The sequence below is a fragment of the Heliangelus exortis genome, chromosome 1 (genome assembly GCF_036169615.1).
Source record: "Heliangelus exortis chromosome 1, bHelExo1.hap1, whole genome shotgun sequence".
NCBI lineage: Eukaryota > Metazoa > Chordata > Aves > Apodiformes > Trochilidae > Heliangelus > Heliangelus exortis.
This window is the reverse complement of record NC_092422.1, coordinates 133,877,631-133,899,375: the sequence shown is the minus strand read 5'-3', so window position 1 is coordinate 133,899,375 and position 21,745 is coordinate 133,877,631. Positions and strand designations below refer to the sequence as shown.

The 21,745-nt window shown below is 38.1% G+C and overlaps 1 protein-coding gene across 7 annotated transcripts in view; it reads right to left on the bottom strand.

Moving 5' to 3' along the window:
- MICAL3 (microtubule associated monooxygenase, calponin and LIM domain containing 3) overlaps nucleotides 1-21,745 on the bottom strand; it is a 156,057-nt gene that overhangs the window by 51,662 nt on the left and 82,650 nt on the right. For 6 of the 7 annotated variants that reach the window (XM_071767317.1, XM_071767327.1, XM_071767353.1 and 3 more), the window contains exons 22-25: nucleotides 20,076-20,183; nucleotides 19,219-19,405; nucleotides 16,184-16,272; nucleotides 15,011-15,098 (exon numbers count right to left, since the gene is read on the bottom strand). In XM_071767317.1, coding sequence (XP_071623418.1) covers nucleotides 15,011-15,098; nucleotides 16,184-16,272; nucleotides 19,219-19,405; nucleotides 20,076-20,183 — 472 coding nt within the window. The remainder of the gene's footprint in view (nucleotides 1-15,010; nucleotides 15,099-16,183; nucleotides 16,273-19,218; nucleotides 19,406-20,075; nucleotides 20,184-21,745) is intronic. The other variant, XM_071767358.1, reaches the window with a different exon arrangement.

Here is a 21,745-nt window from a genome sequence, read left to right as displayed (position 1 = left end):
TTTACTTACATGCTTACAGAATACAGCTATTTGCTTTCCTTCCCTTGTGAAATCTAACCCAGTATGAGTTTTGCCAACATTTACTTCACATGTTTTGATCATCAAGACAGTTTCTACTTTCTTTCTCCATCCTTTGCAGTTTCTCAGTTTATTGCTAACAGTCTTTTTATCAGGGCAATTACTCAGTACCATCTTAGTCTTCCATACAAAATTACATATCTTGCCATAGTTTGTGCTATTTATTTCAAATTCCTCTCCTAAAAGACAGAAATCTCATAAAGATGACTGCTAGGAGTGTTTTGCTCTCTTCCTTAGTATTGTTGAACCCTTCTTTAATGTGGGGAAGTGGCTGCTGTGCCCTCAGCTGAAACTACAGGGCTTCTTTACAGCATAAACCACAGAAGCTTGCCCAGGTGGCAGGCAGGAAGATTACCTTGCTTTTCCAGGGATACTGTGGTCTCCACCATTTCCTGCTGCTAAGCCTTATGTTGTGTTAGTGCTTGATGGAACTGGACTGCCTTTTCAGCTGGGATTCACATTTCATTTCATTCTCTCTAGATGGTGATACCACCTCAGCCAAATTTATTTTTGTGATCTGTGTTACATTCCCCAACCCTGAGTTCATAGTAACAGGGGAATTGACTTGGAATACTTCTCTGCCACTTTTCACTGACAGTGAAAAATCAAAGGACTCTGGGTAACCCAAGAGCAGCAAGGTGAGGGAAAACAAGGGAGGGATATACTAAATCACCATAAAGCAAGAGTTTTTCTACTTGAACTCTTTATATCCAATAGAGCTGTCAGCTAGGCTCAGCAGTTTCAAAATAAGTATCTGTTCACAAAATGTTTCTAATTTGTTTCTTCTGATGCATACCCCAACATAACTGCAAAGTCCACAAGAAGAATAACAAAGGGTAACAAAAAGAACAGGAAGTTTTTGTTTTAAAAGGTGCCACAAAGACTCATCTGGCTAGCTGCAAAACTGCTGTTTCATGTTTGGTAACAAGTTTGACAGAGAGATATGATAGTCATCCTTCTGAACCACAAAGCCATCAACGGCTAGAAGGAAAAGCATTACTGTTCACAAAACTACTCAAGGGATGAAAGTGTGAGATATGGCTATCATTAACATGGCAAGATGATGAACAATTTGCTCACATTATGTTACAAAGTTCACAGCAATTCATATGAATCTACAATTAAAAAACCCCAAACCTATAAATAGAGACAAGGAATTTTGAAGCCTTCCCATTCTGATTTCCTCCTATATGCTATACACATGGGCAAAGTCTATTCCAATGCAATGTAGTTCTTGTAGATGCTAATGATTATTCTCTAATGTTCCTCTGGAGGGGAAGGGTGCTTAGTTCAGATCATTACCCTGTTTTCTCCAGACTGTTTTGTAGATGATGGTAGGAGAGAAAGCTGCAGTGTCCTCATCCATTAGCTGACATTCTACCTTGTGAGTGTATCTGGGCTCACAGAGCCAAAGGACTGCAGCTAGTCACAACTGAGGAAAATGGAGCTGATGAGGCTGCATTTGCCAGGGGGAAAAAACCAAAAAAACAAACAAAAAACCCCACAAACAAACAAAACCCCCAAAAAGCCCCCCAAAAAACCCACAAAAACCCTCCATATTACAAGCTACAGAGGGGATCTACCTGAATGCCAAAAGCAGCTTCTCATGCCATCAACTGATCTGTTCAAAATCCACAAACAACATCCAAAATAGGATAAGTTTTAAAATGTGATTCTTTACTTTGGAAGAGTCAGTGGGCCATAAACATTACATAGATCAACTGAAGGGAACTGTTTTTCTTAACAGGACAGGCTGCTTAGCTGTTGCATGAAAGTTGCCAGAGTCCTTTATTTATCTCAGCCTTGACAGAGTCTGCTTCCAATACAGATAATTGTATGATCAAAGATAACATTCCTACACCAAATCTCTCCTTGCCTGTTTGAACATGTCCTGTTCTGGTTACTGGAAGGCTTGAGAAGCTCCTCTTGAGAGTGTGCCCCATCTCGATTTCCCCCCCACTACTATTTTGTTCTATAACATCTAAACATTATTCTCATGAGCTATATGAATTAATGGAATAATGGAATAGTTTGGGTTACAAGGGACTTGTAAAGATCTAGTCCACAGTCCCTACAATGAGCAGAGACATTTTCATCTAGATCAGGTTGCTTAGAGCCCCATAAAGCCTGATCTTGAATGTTTCCCAGTGTGGGCTAAATATCACCTCTCTGACAACCTTTTCAAGCATTTCACAGCCCTTATTATAAAAAAATTTCCTCCTTCTATCTAGTCTAGATTTACCCTCTTTTTAGTTTACTCTTTGGTTTACCATTACCTTCCTGGGTGCTACTGCAACAGGTCCTACTAAGAAGTTTGTCTCCACTCTTCCTCATAAGACAACCTCCACCAGGTCCATGTTTTTACTGTGCTGAGGACTCTACAACATGGTGCAGAACCCCAGGTGGGTCTCACAAGAGCAGAGTAAAGGGGCAGAATTACCTCCCTCGACCTGCTTCTTTTGATGCAGCCCAGGAAACAGCTGGCTCATGTCCAGCTTTTCATCTATGGATCTTGATACTCTTTGACATAAGACTTGCTGAAGATGCAGAAGGAAAATGTGAATCTATAAAGCAATGACTTCTTCTGAAAGGGGAACTGGTGGCCTGTTTTACTAGAATTATTTTTCATTAATTATGTAATACCTCTAGACTTCATTTTCTAAACCAAATCTGTTAATATTGAAGGTTCACTTAAATGTCATCTCTTGTGATGTGTAGGTTCAGTATTTCATAGACTCAGCTGTGGCCTTGAGGAGTTACAGTAAATCAAAGAAAGGAGTCTACCGTGAAATACATGCAAAATGGGGAAGGAATTAACACAGTTCTCAGGATAATCTTAATTTTGGATTTCTCAAACCTCATGCTTTTAGGATAATGTGAAACACTGTACCTGCTTGTTTTCACTCATCTTCCAAATTTTTCAATTACTTCTACCTCCACACAATTGTCTGAGAACGTAACTATTTGACACAAAACAGCTTGCTCCTATAGAAACAGCAGCATATTGCATATAGCAAAATACTGAGATGGAAGATGAGAGCTTTTCTGTGGGAGTCTAAAAGTGATGCAGCAAACTCCAGATCAGAAATGCTGAAAGTCCTTGGAGCCTGTTGCCATTAATTTCTAAGAAATATGTTTTAGGCTAAGGTGTCTTATTATGCTTGCAGTTCAGACATTTTTCTTAAGGTACAAAGGAGGCAGAAAACAAGATCCAGCAGCATTTCTAGGCTTCTCATTTTTCATCTGTATTAATGTCAAATTGAGTTTCAGGTTTTTTCCCCAGAAGTTAGAAGATATGCTCTAAGAGTCAAAGCTAATGGAGTTTAATATATGAAAATGTTTGAGACCTCTACTACTACTACCATGTAAAAGCTCAGTTCACAAACTGTCAGTCAAACAATTCCTTTTAGCAAATCAGGAACCTAAACAGAGAAATGGGGAGATTAAGCTGTACAGACAGAAAGGTGTTTTGTCTAAATATCCCCTGATGCAAAAGTACCTATCAGAGAGTTATTAAAGAACCAGCATTACTTCCAGTGTCAATCAAGAAGTTTTATAACATTACTCAGTTCAACAGAACATAGATCTGTTAAAATCTATGAATTAAAAAAAAAAAATTAAAAAAAAAAATTAAAAAAAATTAAAAAAAAATAGTGAGATACCTGTCAATATCTACATGTTGATATGCAAAAGAAAGCAGAGGCCTCCCCCAAAACCACTCCTTCTCTCCCCCCTCTCCCCCCCAACCATTACAATGTGTACAGGAATAACTGACAGATAAAATACTCAAAGGATTCTACAACAGATACCCCAGAAACAAACCTATGAAGATCTCAGGTCTCCTTCACACATTTCAAAACCTCCAGCTAGAATTAAGCTCTTCTTACCTCAGAGACTGTCAGCTAAAGGTGGAAGCCCATTCCTTCTTCACTATTATGAAAGTTAATTGCCCTAACTGCTGATTGAAATTAGTAACTGACTTGTTTAACTTACAGAGATTGCAATGTTTTCCCCTACCTCCACACTATTATGGTTGAAACAGACTTTTAGATTGTCAAAACAATCACCAACAAAACATGCTTCCTACAACATCAGTAGGGCAAAGCCTAGAAAGAGCTGTCAATTTGATTGATCTGACTGTTTTCACAGGAAGCAACCTGAAGTAAATATAACTAACCAGCTTTATTTAAAGGTAATTTTACCTGTAATTTATATTTATGGCTTGAAAATAGGTCAAAAATCACCTGCAATATAGTATAAAGTTATGTTTGATAAATAGGTGGTGTTTCTCACATATGGATGTGTCAGGCAGTAGTATTACATAATGAAAGTTTAAAGCTCAGTATATAGTTTAACAATACAGAAAAACTGTCTTCATTACAGCAGAGGTATAGCATAATCTCAAAATACAGATGTTTTTGACTCCTGGAAAGAGTCCAGTGCTGTAGTTGGTGGGTGAAATAAAACAGGGGAAAGGAGGTATTAGGTCACCTAATCCAAGCCCCAGGATAACATACTGCCTATCATTTTCCATTTTATTGGTACCGCCTAAAATGTCCGAGCTCTTTCCAGTATTTTGAGCAGCTCTATCATATGTTGTCTGCCCTCATGCCCACAACCTGAAAGAAGCTGAGTGTGGGAGGGCTGATAATCTGGCTAAAGATAACATTACTTTGCAGGCATGAATTCTGTTCTGGAAGATAAAGACATGTTACCTCAAAAACCACCTGGGATGAGGCACATCCATGGACTGGCAGGGAGAAAAAGGTGAGAAAAGACCACACTGTATTTTTAAAATCACCATGACCTTGGCTCATGAGGCTTTCCACTTTTTTAAGAAATGCACTCTCTTTAAGTAACTTTGCAATTAAGAGTGATTTTCCAATTATATAATATATAATAATATTATATGATATATAATATATAATCAAGAGTAACCCCTTTTATGATGTTAGACAGAAAGCATCTGCTGTATTCTCTGCAATATAAGACTTTTTATCGTTTATTCGTTGTGGCATCTGTTTCTTGCCACTCATACATAGCAGCCCCCTGAAAACTTTCATTTCTCCAGGAAGGATCAGACAGGTGATTCTCAATTGTGTGAGTAACACAAAGCTGAATCAAGGATATCTCCTACTAAAAGTAATCGAGAAATCTATCAGTACAAATATATTGCCTGCTTTTTATAGAAACAGGTACTTCCAGTTCCACATTGGATACGGGATGATGTTTTTGATCATTAAAGAACAATTCATCAGTGGCTAGAAATTTAACCTCACATAATAAAAAAGTGTGTAATATCAAATGTTCTGTTTCCCATGCAAATTGTGATCAGATTCAAATCAGCTTTCAAATGGATATCTTGTTACAACTACCAAACTCCAAATAACCACTCTCTCTTCTCTTCCAGGGTATTACAGATTTCCATAATTACTGGATTTCAGAATACATTTCAATACTAACACATCGTAACTTAATTTCTATGGTTTGTGTCAAGATTATGAAGTGCTGCAAAGGGAAGAGGATGAAATCTGAGGCTGATATTACAGGAAAATATACTGGGCAATAACTCACCCTAAGTAAAAGCTCCACATAATCCAAAAAGCATCAACATCTGCTCCCTCATTCTGTCACATACTGTTTTATTATCTACACTTATCCCACATACTCTTGTGTAACTTGGAAAGCAACTGAATACTGGGAGCAATCTAGAGCTTCATACCTTAGTGGGAATTGTTCTGAAACTAAGAAAATTCTTGTGTACAGGTGTGTAGTGAGGTATATTCAAAATTTACCCCAGTTAGGGAAAGAAAGACACATTACTGGTTAAAGATAACTTGCCCATCAGTTTTGATGTTTTAAATCACTGAGCTACCCTGAAAGCATTTGAAACATCTTTTGGTTAAAAAAAATCCTATTTTTAAACACTTCTACCCTCAAGACACCAGATTAAACTTCTAGAACAGCAAAAAGGACCCTTATTTTTTCCTTAAAAAGAGAACACAGTCTTCTGGGATGACAACAAACATGAGAAATGTCAGACTAAACATACATATTTGAGACAAGACGTAAGCAACTAAACAGAGCTGCAAATGCCATCTCATCCTTAAAGAGCATCTGCCCAGTTTTGTTTGGTAAGTCAAAGCTAAGCTCTGTATTACCACAATCAGCTCAGCAACCACTACTCCACCCTTCCTCCATAAACACACTTCACAGAAACAGAAGAGTAAATTCAGTGTTGAGTCTAGTGTATCTAATTCTTTCCCTTCAGATTATTTCTATTTGTTTGGGGGTCTTATTTGTTTTCTTCCCTTGTTTCTCCTCATTTTTTAAGACGCATTACGAACTACATACTTTAATATATTATGCTGATGATCATAAGTGGGTGGTAAAACTATCACTGGCTTGGTTTAATTGGTGTAGAGGTGAACAGCTGTTTATTAATTTATTATTTTTAAAGTAACTTACACTTTCTCAGCACTGTTACAGAACATCAGAGGAAAAGCTCTATATGAAACATCTATATGATGCTTTCCATCATAGCAGATGAAGTGTAGTATATTTAAAATATAAAACAACTTTTACACAGCATGCTTTCGACATTACCCTAGCAACGTGTGCTGCAAAGGAGATGGCCCAGGACAACCTGCCTCTTGGAAAAACTCCTGCCAAACATAACTGGTGAAGCAAAATGTTTTGGGGTGCATGGTGAAAAACATCTTAGCTCAAATCTTAGAATGACATTTCCAAACCCCTGTAAAAACTAATTCAGTGGAAGTCACCTTTTTTTTGAGGAGACAAAACACCTACATCGTCCACAGACTTTTGTGTATTTGTGAATGGCTTAGTACCTCAAAGTTTTTAAGTGATTTACACATGTAATTATGATACCTTGTTTCTAAAAATTTCCTTTAATATGTTACTATTTATATAGTGAATTTCAGTTCTTTCAGTTAAAATCTGGATGTTAACACTACTAGTCACCTAATATTTTTCTGGATAATTTGTTTTTTGAGGAGATTAACTGAGGTCATTAACTGCAAAAGAAGTACTTGATATTTCATTTTCTATAAGATGAAGTCAATATTTAATCTATTTAACAAGTTCTGCAAGTCCTAAATAATGTTAGAGACCCTCAGAAGCAACAGAAGGACAAATCTGTGTAATTCAGGATCCCAGTATAGCACACACAGAAAAATCAATACACTCTCCTTACAGAGCTACAGGCAAAGCAGCACAACTCTCAACAAGAACACGGCCTGTCCCAAATAACCTACTTTTCTTCCTCAGTTTCAGGTAATTTTATTTGCAAAAGAAAGGTTAAGAAAAGTAGTATTTGACACTGTGTTACCTGGGGCTTCATTTACAGGATAAAGTTTCCTCCAGAGTCAGTAATTTTAAGCTAAGTATCTTAGGCTGGAAGGTGAGCAACAAGGAAGGGTAGCAGTGAAGGGAGGAATGCCTGAAAAATGTTTTGTTTCACAAACAAAACTTACAAAATGTTACTTTTGAGCGTCAGGGACATACAAGAAGTTCCCTGGCAGGATACACAGCCCAACTCTTTCCATAGTAATTAGTAAAAGAAAAGAACATCATAAGCCATGAGGCAAGAACAGAACCACAGGCACAGAAACAGAAAGCGTGAGTCATCTGTCTAGACTTCAAAGAGGATGAGAAAAATAAAATATGAGAAAAGACGAAAAAAAATAAAATGCAATTTCAAAGGCATACAGTGATTACTTTCCTCCAAAGAGGGAGCTCTTATGTGTAACAGAACGGATTTGTGTCTGCAGTTCTGTGAGCTACCACCTAAACATAACTTCTCTGGACAAATAAACCCAAAAGAGAAGACATTGTTCACAACTAGACTCTCCAAAGTCATCTGCTATTAAAAGTTTTAGTTGTCAACGATGCAGTAGGAAGCATGAGAAACATGCGATAAAAGCCACAGAATAAATCTCTCTAATGTATGTTAATCCAATATAACTTGAAAACAGGAAAAAGCTCAAAAGTATGATCCAGTTCCATGTTTGTCACAGTGAGAACATAACAGAACAGTATCTTAATAGCCTTGAATAAGGGAGGTTGTCTCCCCATGTGCCATTCTCCTGAGAGAAGACAACTGTTCAGCTACAAGGTATGCACTCTTTACAGGTGTTTATTCTTTTTCTGCCTTTCCACCACCACCACACTGAAACATCCCATCTTCACAGCTCCTGCTATACCAACGAAAGGAACTGAATCTTGCCCAGAGCCTTACCCGTGACACCAGGTGCAAAGGCTTTGCCTCCCTGTTCCCAAGTGCTCACCTGCACTTGCCCACACTCCTGCTCTCCCCTCACACAAGGGTATCACTGCCTGGCTTACAGACTGGGACAGAGACCTCTGACCTGCAGCAAGGCACACAAAACCACCTCCCAAATCCATCAGTGTCACTGAAGCCACAACACTGACAGCACATCCTAGCCAACAGGAAGCTTCGCCCAAGCAATAGAGCAGTTAGCATGGTGTTCCTCAGCAGACTTTCTACAGCAGTATGCCATGCTGTCTGCGCAGTGCATGTCCTTGCAACTCTGAGCAAACCACAATGTAACAGCAAAATTTTAAAAAGCACAGCACAGAAGCCTGAAAAGCAGTACTTTCCAGTGACAGACGGCATGTGTCATGGAGCTCCCCCAAAATGTCTTCTGCATTTGAGTTTGCCAGATCTATTCATTCCATTCTCCCCCATCTCTGTATCCCCCTCGCAGCATCCCTCTCCTGGAACCAGTGGAGGTAAAAGGGGGATGACAAAAAAAAAACTCAGAAACCTGAAGTTTGTTTGGAATTTATTCCCTTAAACATTTCACACAGTTGAACAAATGATGTCTTAATTTCACAGCAACAGGAAATCCACGTGTTACATAATTCAGAGACACACCCAAAATAAAAACAAGTTAAAAACAACTACATAAATCAAAATCTTTAAAGAGGCTACAACATGGAGACATGAAGCCTTTCTGAGCACTAAGCAACTCACTTGAACATTATGTCACCAAGCTTATTTTATGCACACTCCCTTCTTTTCTCTGAAACAATCTCAAAATGGTAAATTCTCGGATCCCACTTTTTTAAAAAAAACATTTTAATTCTGCAATTAAAGAAACCCAGCTCCTTCACATAAACTTGATACTATTTTTCTAAGACACAAAAACATTCAAACACTCTTAAAGTGCCCAGAAAAATTCATATCGCCCTTTAGAATACATACATACAAACAATAAATAAATATTCCAGTGGCACAAGTCTACAGGTCTGAAAGTTAGAGAGAAAGGTAGAATCAGGAGCCCAATTACTATCAAGAAAAAGTGTTCTTAGCAGAATCCAAACATGAGCACAAACTCAGCACATTGCTATTCTGTATATCCTTCCTCGGCCCCAAAATCATTATTTAGGATTTTTCAGTGAAACTCTATCAGGTCAGTTGCATTTCCACTCTTCAGAACAAACAACCTTTCCATCATGCCTTTGCCTTTCCAAATGTTCTGGACTTCACAGTGCTGATTCTTTAGCATTCTCCTTTTCCTTTATGCCAGAGACACCCAAATCCTGATAAGAACACTGCCAAAGAACATGATGGACTGGGAACAGTCAAGCACTTATCCTAACAGAGATTCCTGGCTTGCTGTTAAGTGATGATTCACTGGGCATGGAACCTTGGTCCTAATCAGGCAACCCACACACTCTCCCCAGGTTCCAAAAATACAGGGTCTCATTCTTAATAAGTTTATATTTTAAATGTTCTAGCAGAGATAAATAAATTGTGCATCAGGTCTCTTTGTAATGGTATGAAACCCCATAAAAGGGTCTAGTATCATGTGCCATGTCTTGCAAAATACACCACCATGGATCTTACAAACATAACAATGTTCAAGGCACAGTAGTAGAGGAATTATCCTTCCTCCCAATATGGAGGTATTTCTTTTTTTGGTTTTTTTTTACTTTTTTCTTTGGAGGGATGATGGTGTATGGATGTATTTGCAAATTGTTCAGTGGTTTAAAATGAAGGCACAAAACCCAAAATAATATAAAAATTAGTTTTCTGCTATCTTCTGCAACTTAATGTTTAAATAGACCAAATTGAAATAAGAACAAAAAACCCCATGCATAATAATGAAAAGAAGTGACCAAATGGAAGATTAAATGAAGATATGTTTATTAGCACAAGCAAATAGTATTGCTTTGAGCTGAATCGCTTTCACAAGTAAGGCATGTTCAATGTATGCAGAATTAAAAAGAGGAAATGCTTATGAACAAGAAGCTTATTTATATATAGAAATATATATAAAATACATTCCTACTGCATTAGATATAGAACTAGAATTGTGTGCAAATAATATCAGATGCATTCATAAAGATTCATTAAAATTGTACAGACCATTAAGATCTTTCTGCAAATGTGGCTCAGATAATTTACTGTAAAGGGCATGCCATTCAGAGGAAGCAAGCCACCCTTCTCTAACTCTCCAAGTCAGCAAAAGAACTTTCTCATGTGAAGTCCAGCTTTGCTTGCTATATACAACAGATTACATATTTAAGAGTCTACTATGAAGGGCTTTGCTCAGAACAATTGCTCCCTGAAAACACTTAAGGCACATACACAGGAGGATTTTAAACTTTTCATATTGCATACCTATATCATATACACTATATATTTTTTTGTCATTTAAAAAGCAGGAGACCTAGCACCTCTGCTTCTTTATTGCATTTTTGAGGTTTGCATATTATAGCTTGTATTTGGGCTTTCTAAATCTTTCACAGGTCAAGTGACAATTGTAAGGATATCATGACTTGCCTTTTATTGCTGTCCATTTTGAAGTATCAGTTTCCCTACCAGGCCTTTCCTTTGCAACCTTCCTATTGCCAATAGGGACAGAAATGTATTGCTGTAAGAATGCAAGTCTCAAATGGGAAGCATCTTACAACAAAACATCACTGACTAAAGTCATTGCAAGGAGCATTCTCATGAAGCTGAAAGGGGTAAAGACTGTTCCAAGTCCATCTGTCAAGAAAGAGCTGAAAGTTCAGAAATTTCTTACAGACCTTTAGAACAAACAGAAAAACAGCATTTGCATTAAAAGCACATTAAAATCATATAAATAATTGTAAATAATATTTTAAAAATTCAAGACACAGCAGTTACAGATTATCAAAGGGAGAGACAGTTGAAAAGCAAAATTTTTTGTAGCTGGCTTTTTTTTTTCTGCAATAGCAGCAATTTTGGCACAAAGGCAAATGCAGAAGATAAGAGAAAAACAGGCAGAGAGGGTACAGAGAAGGGTTACAGAATCCACAACAAGCATGCCACAGTTCAGCAGGACCAAAAGCACAGTAACAGCTTTCCCCAACTTCCCTTCCCCAGAGAGAATGGCATCCATCAGTCAAAAGCTTGTTGCCACTTCCCAGACTGGAGTGCTGATCTATATGGCAAGAGCCAGACTGACCACTGTCTCCTGGGGGAACATTCCTTGAAACCACCACACAAGATGCTATGCCAGCTCTCTGGCAAACCAGGCATGATCTTTGCCAGGAAGGTTGATGCTAGTTGACAGCTAAAAAACCCCTCATCTTGTTTATCACAGATTGTGCCCTGCAACCATCATTGTTCTGATACAAGAGACAGACAAAGCATATCAAATGTCAGCCAAGACTGCAGCCACCCAGTGATGGACCGACATCTTTAGCAAAGTTAATACATGCCAGTCAGTTTAGTGACACAACAAAAGTGCTTGTGACGAATCTGACCAAATTGTGACCTCAGCTGACCAAACCTTCTGAATATTACGTGGTTGAATGTATTTTAAGCATCAAGCCGGCTAAAAAAGGGTTTCAGATTGGGTTGCACAGCAAAATAGGCAGTGAGTATAGGGGTATAACCCATGCAATTTAAATCCACTTGGGATTCCATGGCAACTAAAAAGCAGGCCTTGCATGAGTCACCATAAAGCTCAGTGACCACACACTTTACCAACTCAGGGATAAATTTAGCTCAGAGGTATAAAATTAAAGAAGAGTGGGGATTTTGATTTGTATATTTAACTGGTATTTTGGATGCACCTGTTCCTTTTGCCTTCCAAGCTATCTTCACATCTTCATCAAATATCAAACCTGTGTAATTTACTTTTTAAAAATTATTATTATTTTACTTAATAATTTTAGAAGCAACTTGCACTCCACACAAGGTCCACCTCACTACTGAAACTGGCTGAGACCGCAGGGTCTGAAATTGCTATTGCCAAATTTCATTTGGTGGCACTTGCCTGAAGTGGTCAACATTTTCAGATACATGACCTGATTAGACTACTGGATCAGTGAAGTGGAACCTTGGAAAGAGAGCTCTAGCTCTATCTCATTTTAGACAGGTTTTTGCTCAAGGTATTTGTTTACTCCACAGAGAAAGCAGAACATCTTGTAGCTCAGACCATTTATTAAATTTCAAAAATGTACACACAGATAGTTAAAAGTCAGGAGTTATACTGACATGTAATCTTACAGACTCTTTTTGATTATTTGGGAATACCCCATTCTTCCACTGTACCATCAAGCTTGGTAATTCAAAAGGGTTTGGTACAGTTTAGTTTTTTTTCAAACCCTACATAACTGGTATAGCATCACAGGTTTCCTGACCTACCTACCCAGCAAGAACAGGAGCTAAAAGTAGGTACCTACAGGACATGACTGCTACACTAACAGAGAGCTGACCTTCCTTTAATGACACTGTGGATTGCTTTTAAAGTACATTGTACTGAGCCTTCTCCCACTTCTTAACCATTTTTAAGGAAGCAATTTTAAGATATACTCGGAATCCGTTTCACAAAGAAAATGCAATCTCAGCCACTAATGGCATTTTCTAGCAGCAAGGGGGATAATGGCAGAGGCCCTGTTCAATCTGTTCAATCATTAAAAGTACTCTTCTCATGCACACACAAGAATGAACCACAATACACTACCTTAAAGATGACCTAGCTAGACCCAGGTAAGCTGAGTATGTTCTATTGTACCTGCAGCACTGCACAAGGCAAAGCTTTTATAGTCCAAAAGCTTTAAAAATGCTACATTTATATGCTGCTCTAGAACAGCAGAAAGCAAACAAAAGGAGCCCTAGATTTCAAGTTTTGCCATTTGACAAAATGGTATCTATTTTGTTTTACTCCTCTGTTTACTCTTACAGTTCTGCCACAGGATTGTGCCATCCCTCCCTAAGGAGAGATGGAAACATCTGATTTATAGATGTTTCTACCAAACCATGGTCTATTGCTTGTTCGTCTTAATGTTCAATTAGATGCTATTTACTGAATGCTCATTTAGAAAAGTGAGCAATTTCATTTGATCAGTTGGAAGGACTACATCAGAGGAAAGAAACTTTCTGCCATCAATTGCTTTGATAAACTAGTTGACTCTTCTTCCACTTCTCACAACCCATACCCTCACGTAAAAGACCTTACTCTCACATCAGATGCCCAATGCTGCAAGAAATATCTTTTCCATTTATCTTAAAGACTCTGCTCCAGCTAAAAACTCCTCAAAACTCTTCACTTTTAGATAAAGCAAGTTTGAATCTATGCAGTTGCTCAAAAAATGTTGTAGTTATCCTATCTGTCCACAGCATTCTGGCAAATGTCGTTCTTCTATATCTCTTCTCTTTCCCCTTTGTTCCTCCTGCTGTATGGAAATTCCACACAAACAAATGAAGAAACCATTAAAGTAACTAAACTTCAACAATCAGCTGCACACACTAAGAATAAATTTCTGTTGGACCGCTTTCAGTTAGTCTTAGAAATGTTTGTAAAAATAACATATGAAGTCAAACAAACCCATGGTTTTTATTTGCCTGCTTTTTAAGATCTTTTCACTAGCATTTTGAAAACATTCTTTTCTCAAAATGTTTTTTAAGTATGTTCTCTCTCTAAAAGCAAATGAGATTTAGTTCATCTATATCGTTCTGGAACAAATAGTGGGAATCAAACCTCCTGTTTTCTGACATCATTAAGTGAGCACTTAGGGGCACGGCAAACGAGCATTTGTAGCACGGACACTTCTCCCATATTAGAGGGAATTAGAATTTCAAGTTAAAAGGCAAAACTACTTCACAGCAAGACACACATTCACAACCCCGTTCCCAAAGCGATGGCTAAGAGCAGCACAGATTCTGGCAGTGAGGGAAGAGCACCATGACCTGCCAGCACCACAAAATTCAAAGGGTTTTAAGCAATCTCATTCCCGTTAACTGTCAGAGACACCCAGAATTCCAAAGGAGATACAATCCAGAAATAATGAGATCTTTCCCATTCAAGTACCAGATAAATTAAGAGAAGCTTGGGAGAACAAGAAACCACACCCAGAATGCAGGCAAACACAGAAATCCAGTGTGAGTTATTCCAGTGCATCAGAAAAAATTTTAACTTCACTGAGTTGCATACATTACAGATCAGTGCTCTTTATCTGGGCGCACTCAGAGGAGACCCTCAACTGAGCATCTGTTTTCCTGGAATTCTTTCAGATAATGTCCCTGAAAGGACCAAGAACATCTAAGGCCCCAAAGCCACAGCGCAAATTAATATACGGAGACTTCCACATAATGCACTAAATTCACACAACACCTCAAAATCACATGAATGATATAGCTCGAAGTTAGGTCACATTAATTATTACTGGTCAGCAGGCTGCCCACAGAATTCCCCTAGGATCTGCACAAGAACCTCTGACTGGACGTAGAGAAAGGGAACCCCAAAAGCCATCAGCTGACACATAAAAAAGGAGTCCAAAGGGTTCTGGGCTATCTGATGCCCAATCGAGGAAACTGTGCTTTGCAGGCGCTGGCTTACCAGCCTAACTCTGTCAAAGAGGCCGAGAGAGTACTGCACCACCCTGCTAAAGAAGGAAGCGGAGCTACCTGGGGCCCTCTCTGCTGAGGCGGAGATGGTATTTGCCCGTCCACTTCCATCACTTGCCATGGCGTCCTGCAGAGGTCCTTTGGAGTCCTGCAAGAGTGTGAGGGAAATTGAATTCATATAAGAATTGAAAATGCCTCAACAATACACCTTGGTTGGTTGGCTGTTTTTTACTGTATGAGGTTGTATGTACTGAAGATGTTGAGCTACAAAGACATCTCCCTTCTTACAATTAAGTTATCCCTTTATCATCATATAAGGCAAGGTCTTAACTAGGCAGTAAAATTCTTGAAACCTGCTCATCTGGGAAATAAAACAAGCACCATTTTTAGTCTTTTTGGCAGGAAGTATGGGACAAATATTGGGATGGATTTCTTACAATTCCAAAAAGAAGTACAGCTTCAGCTTGTACTAATAAAACCAGGAAACACGCAGAAAGACTACCACCACCGCTACCACAAAGGAGAATGTAATTTAAAGGGAAAGGGCAGCTTGTAGCATACACATTTAACAGAGCTTGTTAAGATTCTACCATGTAGTTTGCTCAGAGTATGCAAAAGAATGTTGAGGAGACAAGTGCCTTGAATTACCATGACAAAAGGTGGGGGACTTTTCTGTATTACACAGTTGGTCTGGAGCCTATATTTAAAGCACAAATACTAATAACAAGACAGCATAGGAAAAGGGATAGCCTTTCTTTCCACACAGATTTCCATTAGCAGAATGAAAAGCTTCAGAAATTAAGGCAGGTCTTCTCCATAGCCTATGCATAGCCTATGCAAGTGGGTTAAAAATTCCTGTTTAAATGGAAATGAAACTAATCTGTTTTATCTTAACAAAAAACATGGAGAAACTAAGCAAAACCAACCAGGTAACATAATGCATTTAGTCTGCATGGACCAAATAAGTACTTCAGCTGACAAGAAAAGAATAAAAATCCTGTTCTGAATGGGACAGTACATTATTTTTTAAGAACCATGAAAAGAGAATTTGTAATTAATGAAAGTGCTTTAAAATAAAATTTATAGAACTGCAAGATGTCATGACATAAAAAAGCAACCTAATGAACCCTGAATTTTTATACTTTCTGAAAAAAAACCCCAGCATGTTTACTTTTTTAATGCTAAGAAACAAAACCTATTAACATGACATGTTAGATGAAAATTATAAGTTACCTTTCCTGACAGAGGACCCACTGCTGGCCTTTTCCTTTGAGCATAACTAGAGAGTCGGTAACAGTAGTGTGGCTTACAGTAGAATTTACCTGCAGATAAAACACGAAAGATGGTCAGCAATGAGAACACAACAGTTCAGCACAATATAAATGTCCATTTCACTGCAACTTCTTTTCTGGTACCATTCCTGTTGCTCCATCTAGTTTATTCACTATACATGGAGGAAAACACTATCTGAAGTTTTCACTCCAGCCCTCCTCTCCCCCTCCTAGCTAGCCTCCTTTCCATTGGGTGCCTGACAGCCATTCAGCTGAAAATCCCATCAAACACCAAAGCAAATCTCTGAGGCTTGTGTGGTATCACATGCTAACAATGTGGCTGTGTGTGAGGAACAAAGAAATCATCACATGAAAAGCTGGCAGAAGCACTTTTGGAAAAAGCAAGAATGAATGCAACCAGCAGAGGAAAGTGGGAAAGAACAGTGTTAACTCCCAAAGAACCACCTCTGAAAATACACAGTTGCTACTTGTGGAAAGTCCCATCAAGCAATGATTAATTTTCACATAAGATCTTTTGTGATATTATTGGTTTAGTAACACCCCAGAAGCCTACACAGGTTTTCACTGCTGTCTGAACACTGACCGGAAGCCAAAGCAGCACTACTAGCACTATTATACAACTAACAATAATAACAGCAGCAAATGGACAGCACATAATTATCTTCTGGTGTACAGCTGTAAGTGTATCCTGCTTGGTACATGCAGCCCATAGCATCCCCTGCTGCTATCTTATACCTACAACTTTGCTAATACATTTCAAAATTATACTCTGACCTTTGCCCCTTCCTCTAGTTTCTCTGGGCTGGTATTTGCAAAATGCTTTATGATGGAAAAGTGATAAACCCTATCTTTGAGAAATCTCTGCTTAAATAAACATTTTTAAAATTTATACTCTTTCCAAAAATTGCTCTTTCAAATTGCCTGAAGACAACAACAACAGAAATGCTCCTACATAGAAGTTCTCAGACTTTCAAGCCTAAAACCAGACAGACTGCAGAACACTCAGCAGTCCAAACAGCAACAATGCCTGCATAGCTTTGGTTTGTTTTTTTTCAAAGAAAACCCAGAATGAAATACAAACTAAACTTTCACAGCTACTAGGTAAGATGGTAGTATCTGCCTCACATAACATACAACTATTAGGCATGCAATATAATTTCAAAATCAATGTTTTAAGTGTACTGAAACTCTGAGCTCTGTGTTCATTGAGAACTATCTGGCCACAAATGCACACAGAATCTTGCTGGCAGTAGGAATAACAAAATCTGATGGCAAAAACTGTTTCAGCCCATACAGCTGACAGAAGAGCTCCATTGTTATTGCTAATCATATAATCAGATATTCAGTTACTTGTCAATGTTCAAAATAACAGCAGAGCTCAAAAAATGCTTTCCCTACAGTTTTGATTATTGATTAAGCTTTTACTTTTAGATGGCAATTTCAAAATTATCACTGTCCCCTTTAAGCTCACATGCCAGCTCACTGACCTTTTAGTCAAGTAAGAATGGGTTTTCTATTCCTTACTGGAAGACCAGTTTGATGATTCTAAGCTTCCTCAACTCTTGGTGACCAAGCAAGTCCATTATTTAAGGTCATTATATAAGGCATCATCAATACATAATATTGTTTCTTTCTGCCTCTTTAGTCTAAATGTGTTTCCATGGCAGTTATTCTACCCAGAATATGCAAACTGATTCTTCCTAGCTACATGCATGTAATAGCTATCTGCAGTAATTCTGGAGTTTCACCCTGTAGCATATCAGTTTATAATTTTTATTTCCTCTTCTACTCCAACTTATACTCTTCTACAAACTGGGGAAAACTATCTGTTCTAGCACTTTTTTTCTTTTTATTTTGATTTCTACAACATCAGGTCTGGAATAGAATCCTTTCCACCTAGCCTTTCACTAGCTTTACATCATTTTGCACTTATTTTCCTGTTGAGGTAAGAGTAAAGTTACATGGCAGCTTTGAAAGAAAATAAAGGCACACATCCTGATATAAATAAAGCTTTATCTGAAGTATTTCTCATATTTTTTCTTTAGAAAATGTGAAATTTCTGTCAGTCACTGCTCAAGCTAAGAACACAACACATTACTACTTTTACAATATTAGTTTTCACAAGTCATGTGTGATTTCAAACTAGTGCTTTCAATATATTTTGTTGATAAACTGAGTTTCATCTGCTGCTATATTGTCTAGTTTCTTTGATTTGTTAGGTATATCTGAAGCTTCACTTAATTCTTTGTATGTCAGATTCTGATAACTGAGTCATCAGCAAGCTTTGTAATCATGTTTATCAGATAAAGAAATAGTCATTATTGAATCTTGAGTAATGACAGCAACACTCTCTCTCTCCATATATATATATATATATATATATACACATAGAAATATTAAATATTGACTTACCTCAACTTGACTTCAATGCTCCATTTTTTGGTATATAAATAGAACTTAAGTCTGTAATAAACTATTATCCCAGCCCCTGATTTTAAAGTTTCTATTTTAATATATCTAAAAAAAAACCAACCATACAGAGTTGGACAACTGCCATGTCTTTAAGAGGAAAATGCTGACTGCATTTGTCTCCAGTGTGCTATTTTCTCTTTAGTAGAAGAACTAAGGAGTTTCCTCATTTGACAGTACTATACTGAAATATGAGTTAAGGGTCTAGCCTTCAAACTCAGCTTCCAAATCCTTCTAAAGCCCCCCAACCACTACTTGTTTCTTTGCAGTCTAGCAGCTGTTATTATGTTAAATTAATTCCTAGCAGCTCAATTGTTTTTCTGTCAGCATTACCTGGCCAAAGGAAATCCACATAGCTTCTGCAGTTTGAGAGACCCTGTCTTTGGAATAGAAGTTGCTCTCTTCCCTAGCTCACCAAATAATTTTTAAGCCAAGAGCAAGGAAAAAATCACTAGACCAACTTCCAGGACTGTAAAGAGAATTCTAACAGAAGGCAATTTCTCTTACCATCTTCAATATCATAGGCATAAGATGACAAGCGCAGAGTTGTTGCACAGTATTCACACTTGAAGCAGCTGCGGTGGAAGAATTTGCCTTCAGCACTCAGCCTTTCCATCACATAGACTCGCTTGCGGCAGAAGTAGCAGACATCACTGCCTCCCAGGTTTTGGGGGAACTCCTTTTTGAGCGAGCCCTAGATAGAAATAGGCATAGATACGTTTGTTTGTGTCCAGACTCACCAAGATCGCCTGGTCATATTTTCTCTTCATTTATGCAGAGACTGGAGTACCTGGATGCCACAGTTTTTCACACACAGATGCTACAGTTCACAGACACAGTCCACAGGTTTAACCAGGACACCAAAAACTAACCTTATTGTCCAGGGAAGAAGGTCCTAGGATGCGATGCCTACATATGTCAGTAAAATATGCTCTGGATGGGAGAGTGGACACCAGTACTATTAATGATGACCTTGAAATAAATGGCTGAAGGAGGCATATGATGGAAAGCCAAAACCATTGGAAAGCCCTCTAACAGCAATTGTTAGACCTACATTATCAAAATAAGTATCTCTTCCACAAAACAGTAATGCAAAAGTATCCCCAGTGGATCAAGCACATCTTCATAAATATGACAAGCATTTTCTCAAATGTTTCTGCACAACTCTCAGAGGCTGAGATTAGATTGCAACATTTTGCCAGGAAAATTAGGACAAGATTTGAGGGCAGATGGAGAAAGAGAAATTAAGTCTTTCATGAAGTTGTGTCAGATTCCATCAGCGGAACAACTAGACACTCACAATACTTTGTATCTACTTGCACATCTAATCACAAACACGCATCACCTTCTGAACATGGGCTTACCAGTTCCTTCTTGTCTAGAAGGGTTTTGGGTTGCTCTTTCCTTTGAAGCTGATTGGCTATCTGCTCAGCCAATGAGCTCACTCCGCCTGTGTACATCTTTATATACTTCTACCAGATGAATGGAATAAAACAATAGGGCGATGAGAAAAGGAAAAAAAAAAACCCAAATTAAAAAATTTACTAAAATGATAATAGGTTAAGTGGTGAAAAGGTGCAAAGAGGTCAAATCATGCCAAGACAGTGGACAAAATTAGGTGACAAGTAGTAATAGCAAAGCTAGTGTCATCAGAAATCACTCATACAGTGGAGGATAAACGGTAACAATGGAAAAGAGGCTTGCATTTTGCAATTTTTAAGTGCTCTAAACATACTATGATGATGAAGAAAGCAAATCTTATTTTTGCTTGTGGGATATTTTTGTACCTGGAAACCTGAACACAGATGCTTCTCAAAGATGAGGTCAAATGTAGTTTAAGATTTTAGGTTCCAGGTCAAGTCAGCATCAGAAACTAAGATCTTTTAGAAGACATGTAACATAATCTAATGCAACTGCTAGTGATTACAACAGTGTATTTATGTGCCTAGAAGCTGGAAAGAATTCATTTACAGACCAGAGTGCAGAGAGAAATCCTTAAGTAAGGAGCTTACAATGGTTCAAAATACAAATTGTTCCATTGCTAAAAATACACAGAGGTTTACATGAAAAGAGATGCAAGAGCCTCATCCAATGCATTGAAGCCATACCTGCACACATCTGGAACATCTTGATCAACTGTGAACAAGGCTTTTATGTCTAGGCTTTTTTTTTTATGTCCTAGGCTTTTCTCAATGGGGACTGATTGACTTCATAACTTTGGATACCTTAGTATTTACTACAATATACCTACGCAGGTTGGCTGCTACCTTAGATTGATTGTCTGCAAGCCAAGTTCAGTCACTGCAGAAGTGGAGGAAGCATTTTTCACAGGAAGTAGTTAATACTGATGGCAATAACTACATGGTTAAGAAAATTACAGGTTACATCCCTGTGATCTCAATCACACTGCAAACACCATGTATTTGATGCAGGAGCAAGGAGCACACCAAGCAATTTTCCTTTTCCAGGCTTAAGCAGCATTATAAATGTTTCTAGCTGGAATCTCCTCAGCAAATGAAGGATCATCAGAGAGACAACTCCAGCTTCTGGCAAACGTACAATACCAAGGATACCAATATTCTGAAGGACTAAAGCTGTTTCTCAAAACCTCCTTTACGCACATAGAACTTGTTAGAAGCACACCAGTTATTTCACACAACTAACTATAAATTTCATACGTCTGGTTATTAGCATTTTAGGAATGTTTAAGACCTTTGCATGTTCAGACACTAGAACAGCAAGAAGCATTACAAAACCTGAAATTCACCCCAGAATGGGTGGCACTTTGGGGGAAAAGATTGTTTTAAATGGAGTGCTCAGCTACCAGAGATTAGCACTGCTGTCACTGAGGTCCTAATTCCTTAAGCCTGTGCCACTGCAGCAATGAGGCTTGACTTCTACCCAGAAAGAACTTCTACCTGTCTGCTGGTTTCACCCCCAAAATGCAGAGCACTCACAGAATTTATATATGCAAGAAGTAATAAAATTTTTTTTAAAGTTTTGCAGGTTCCACATTCCCCCTCCTCAGCTAATG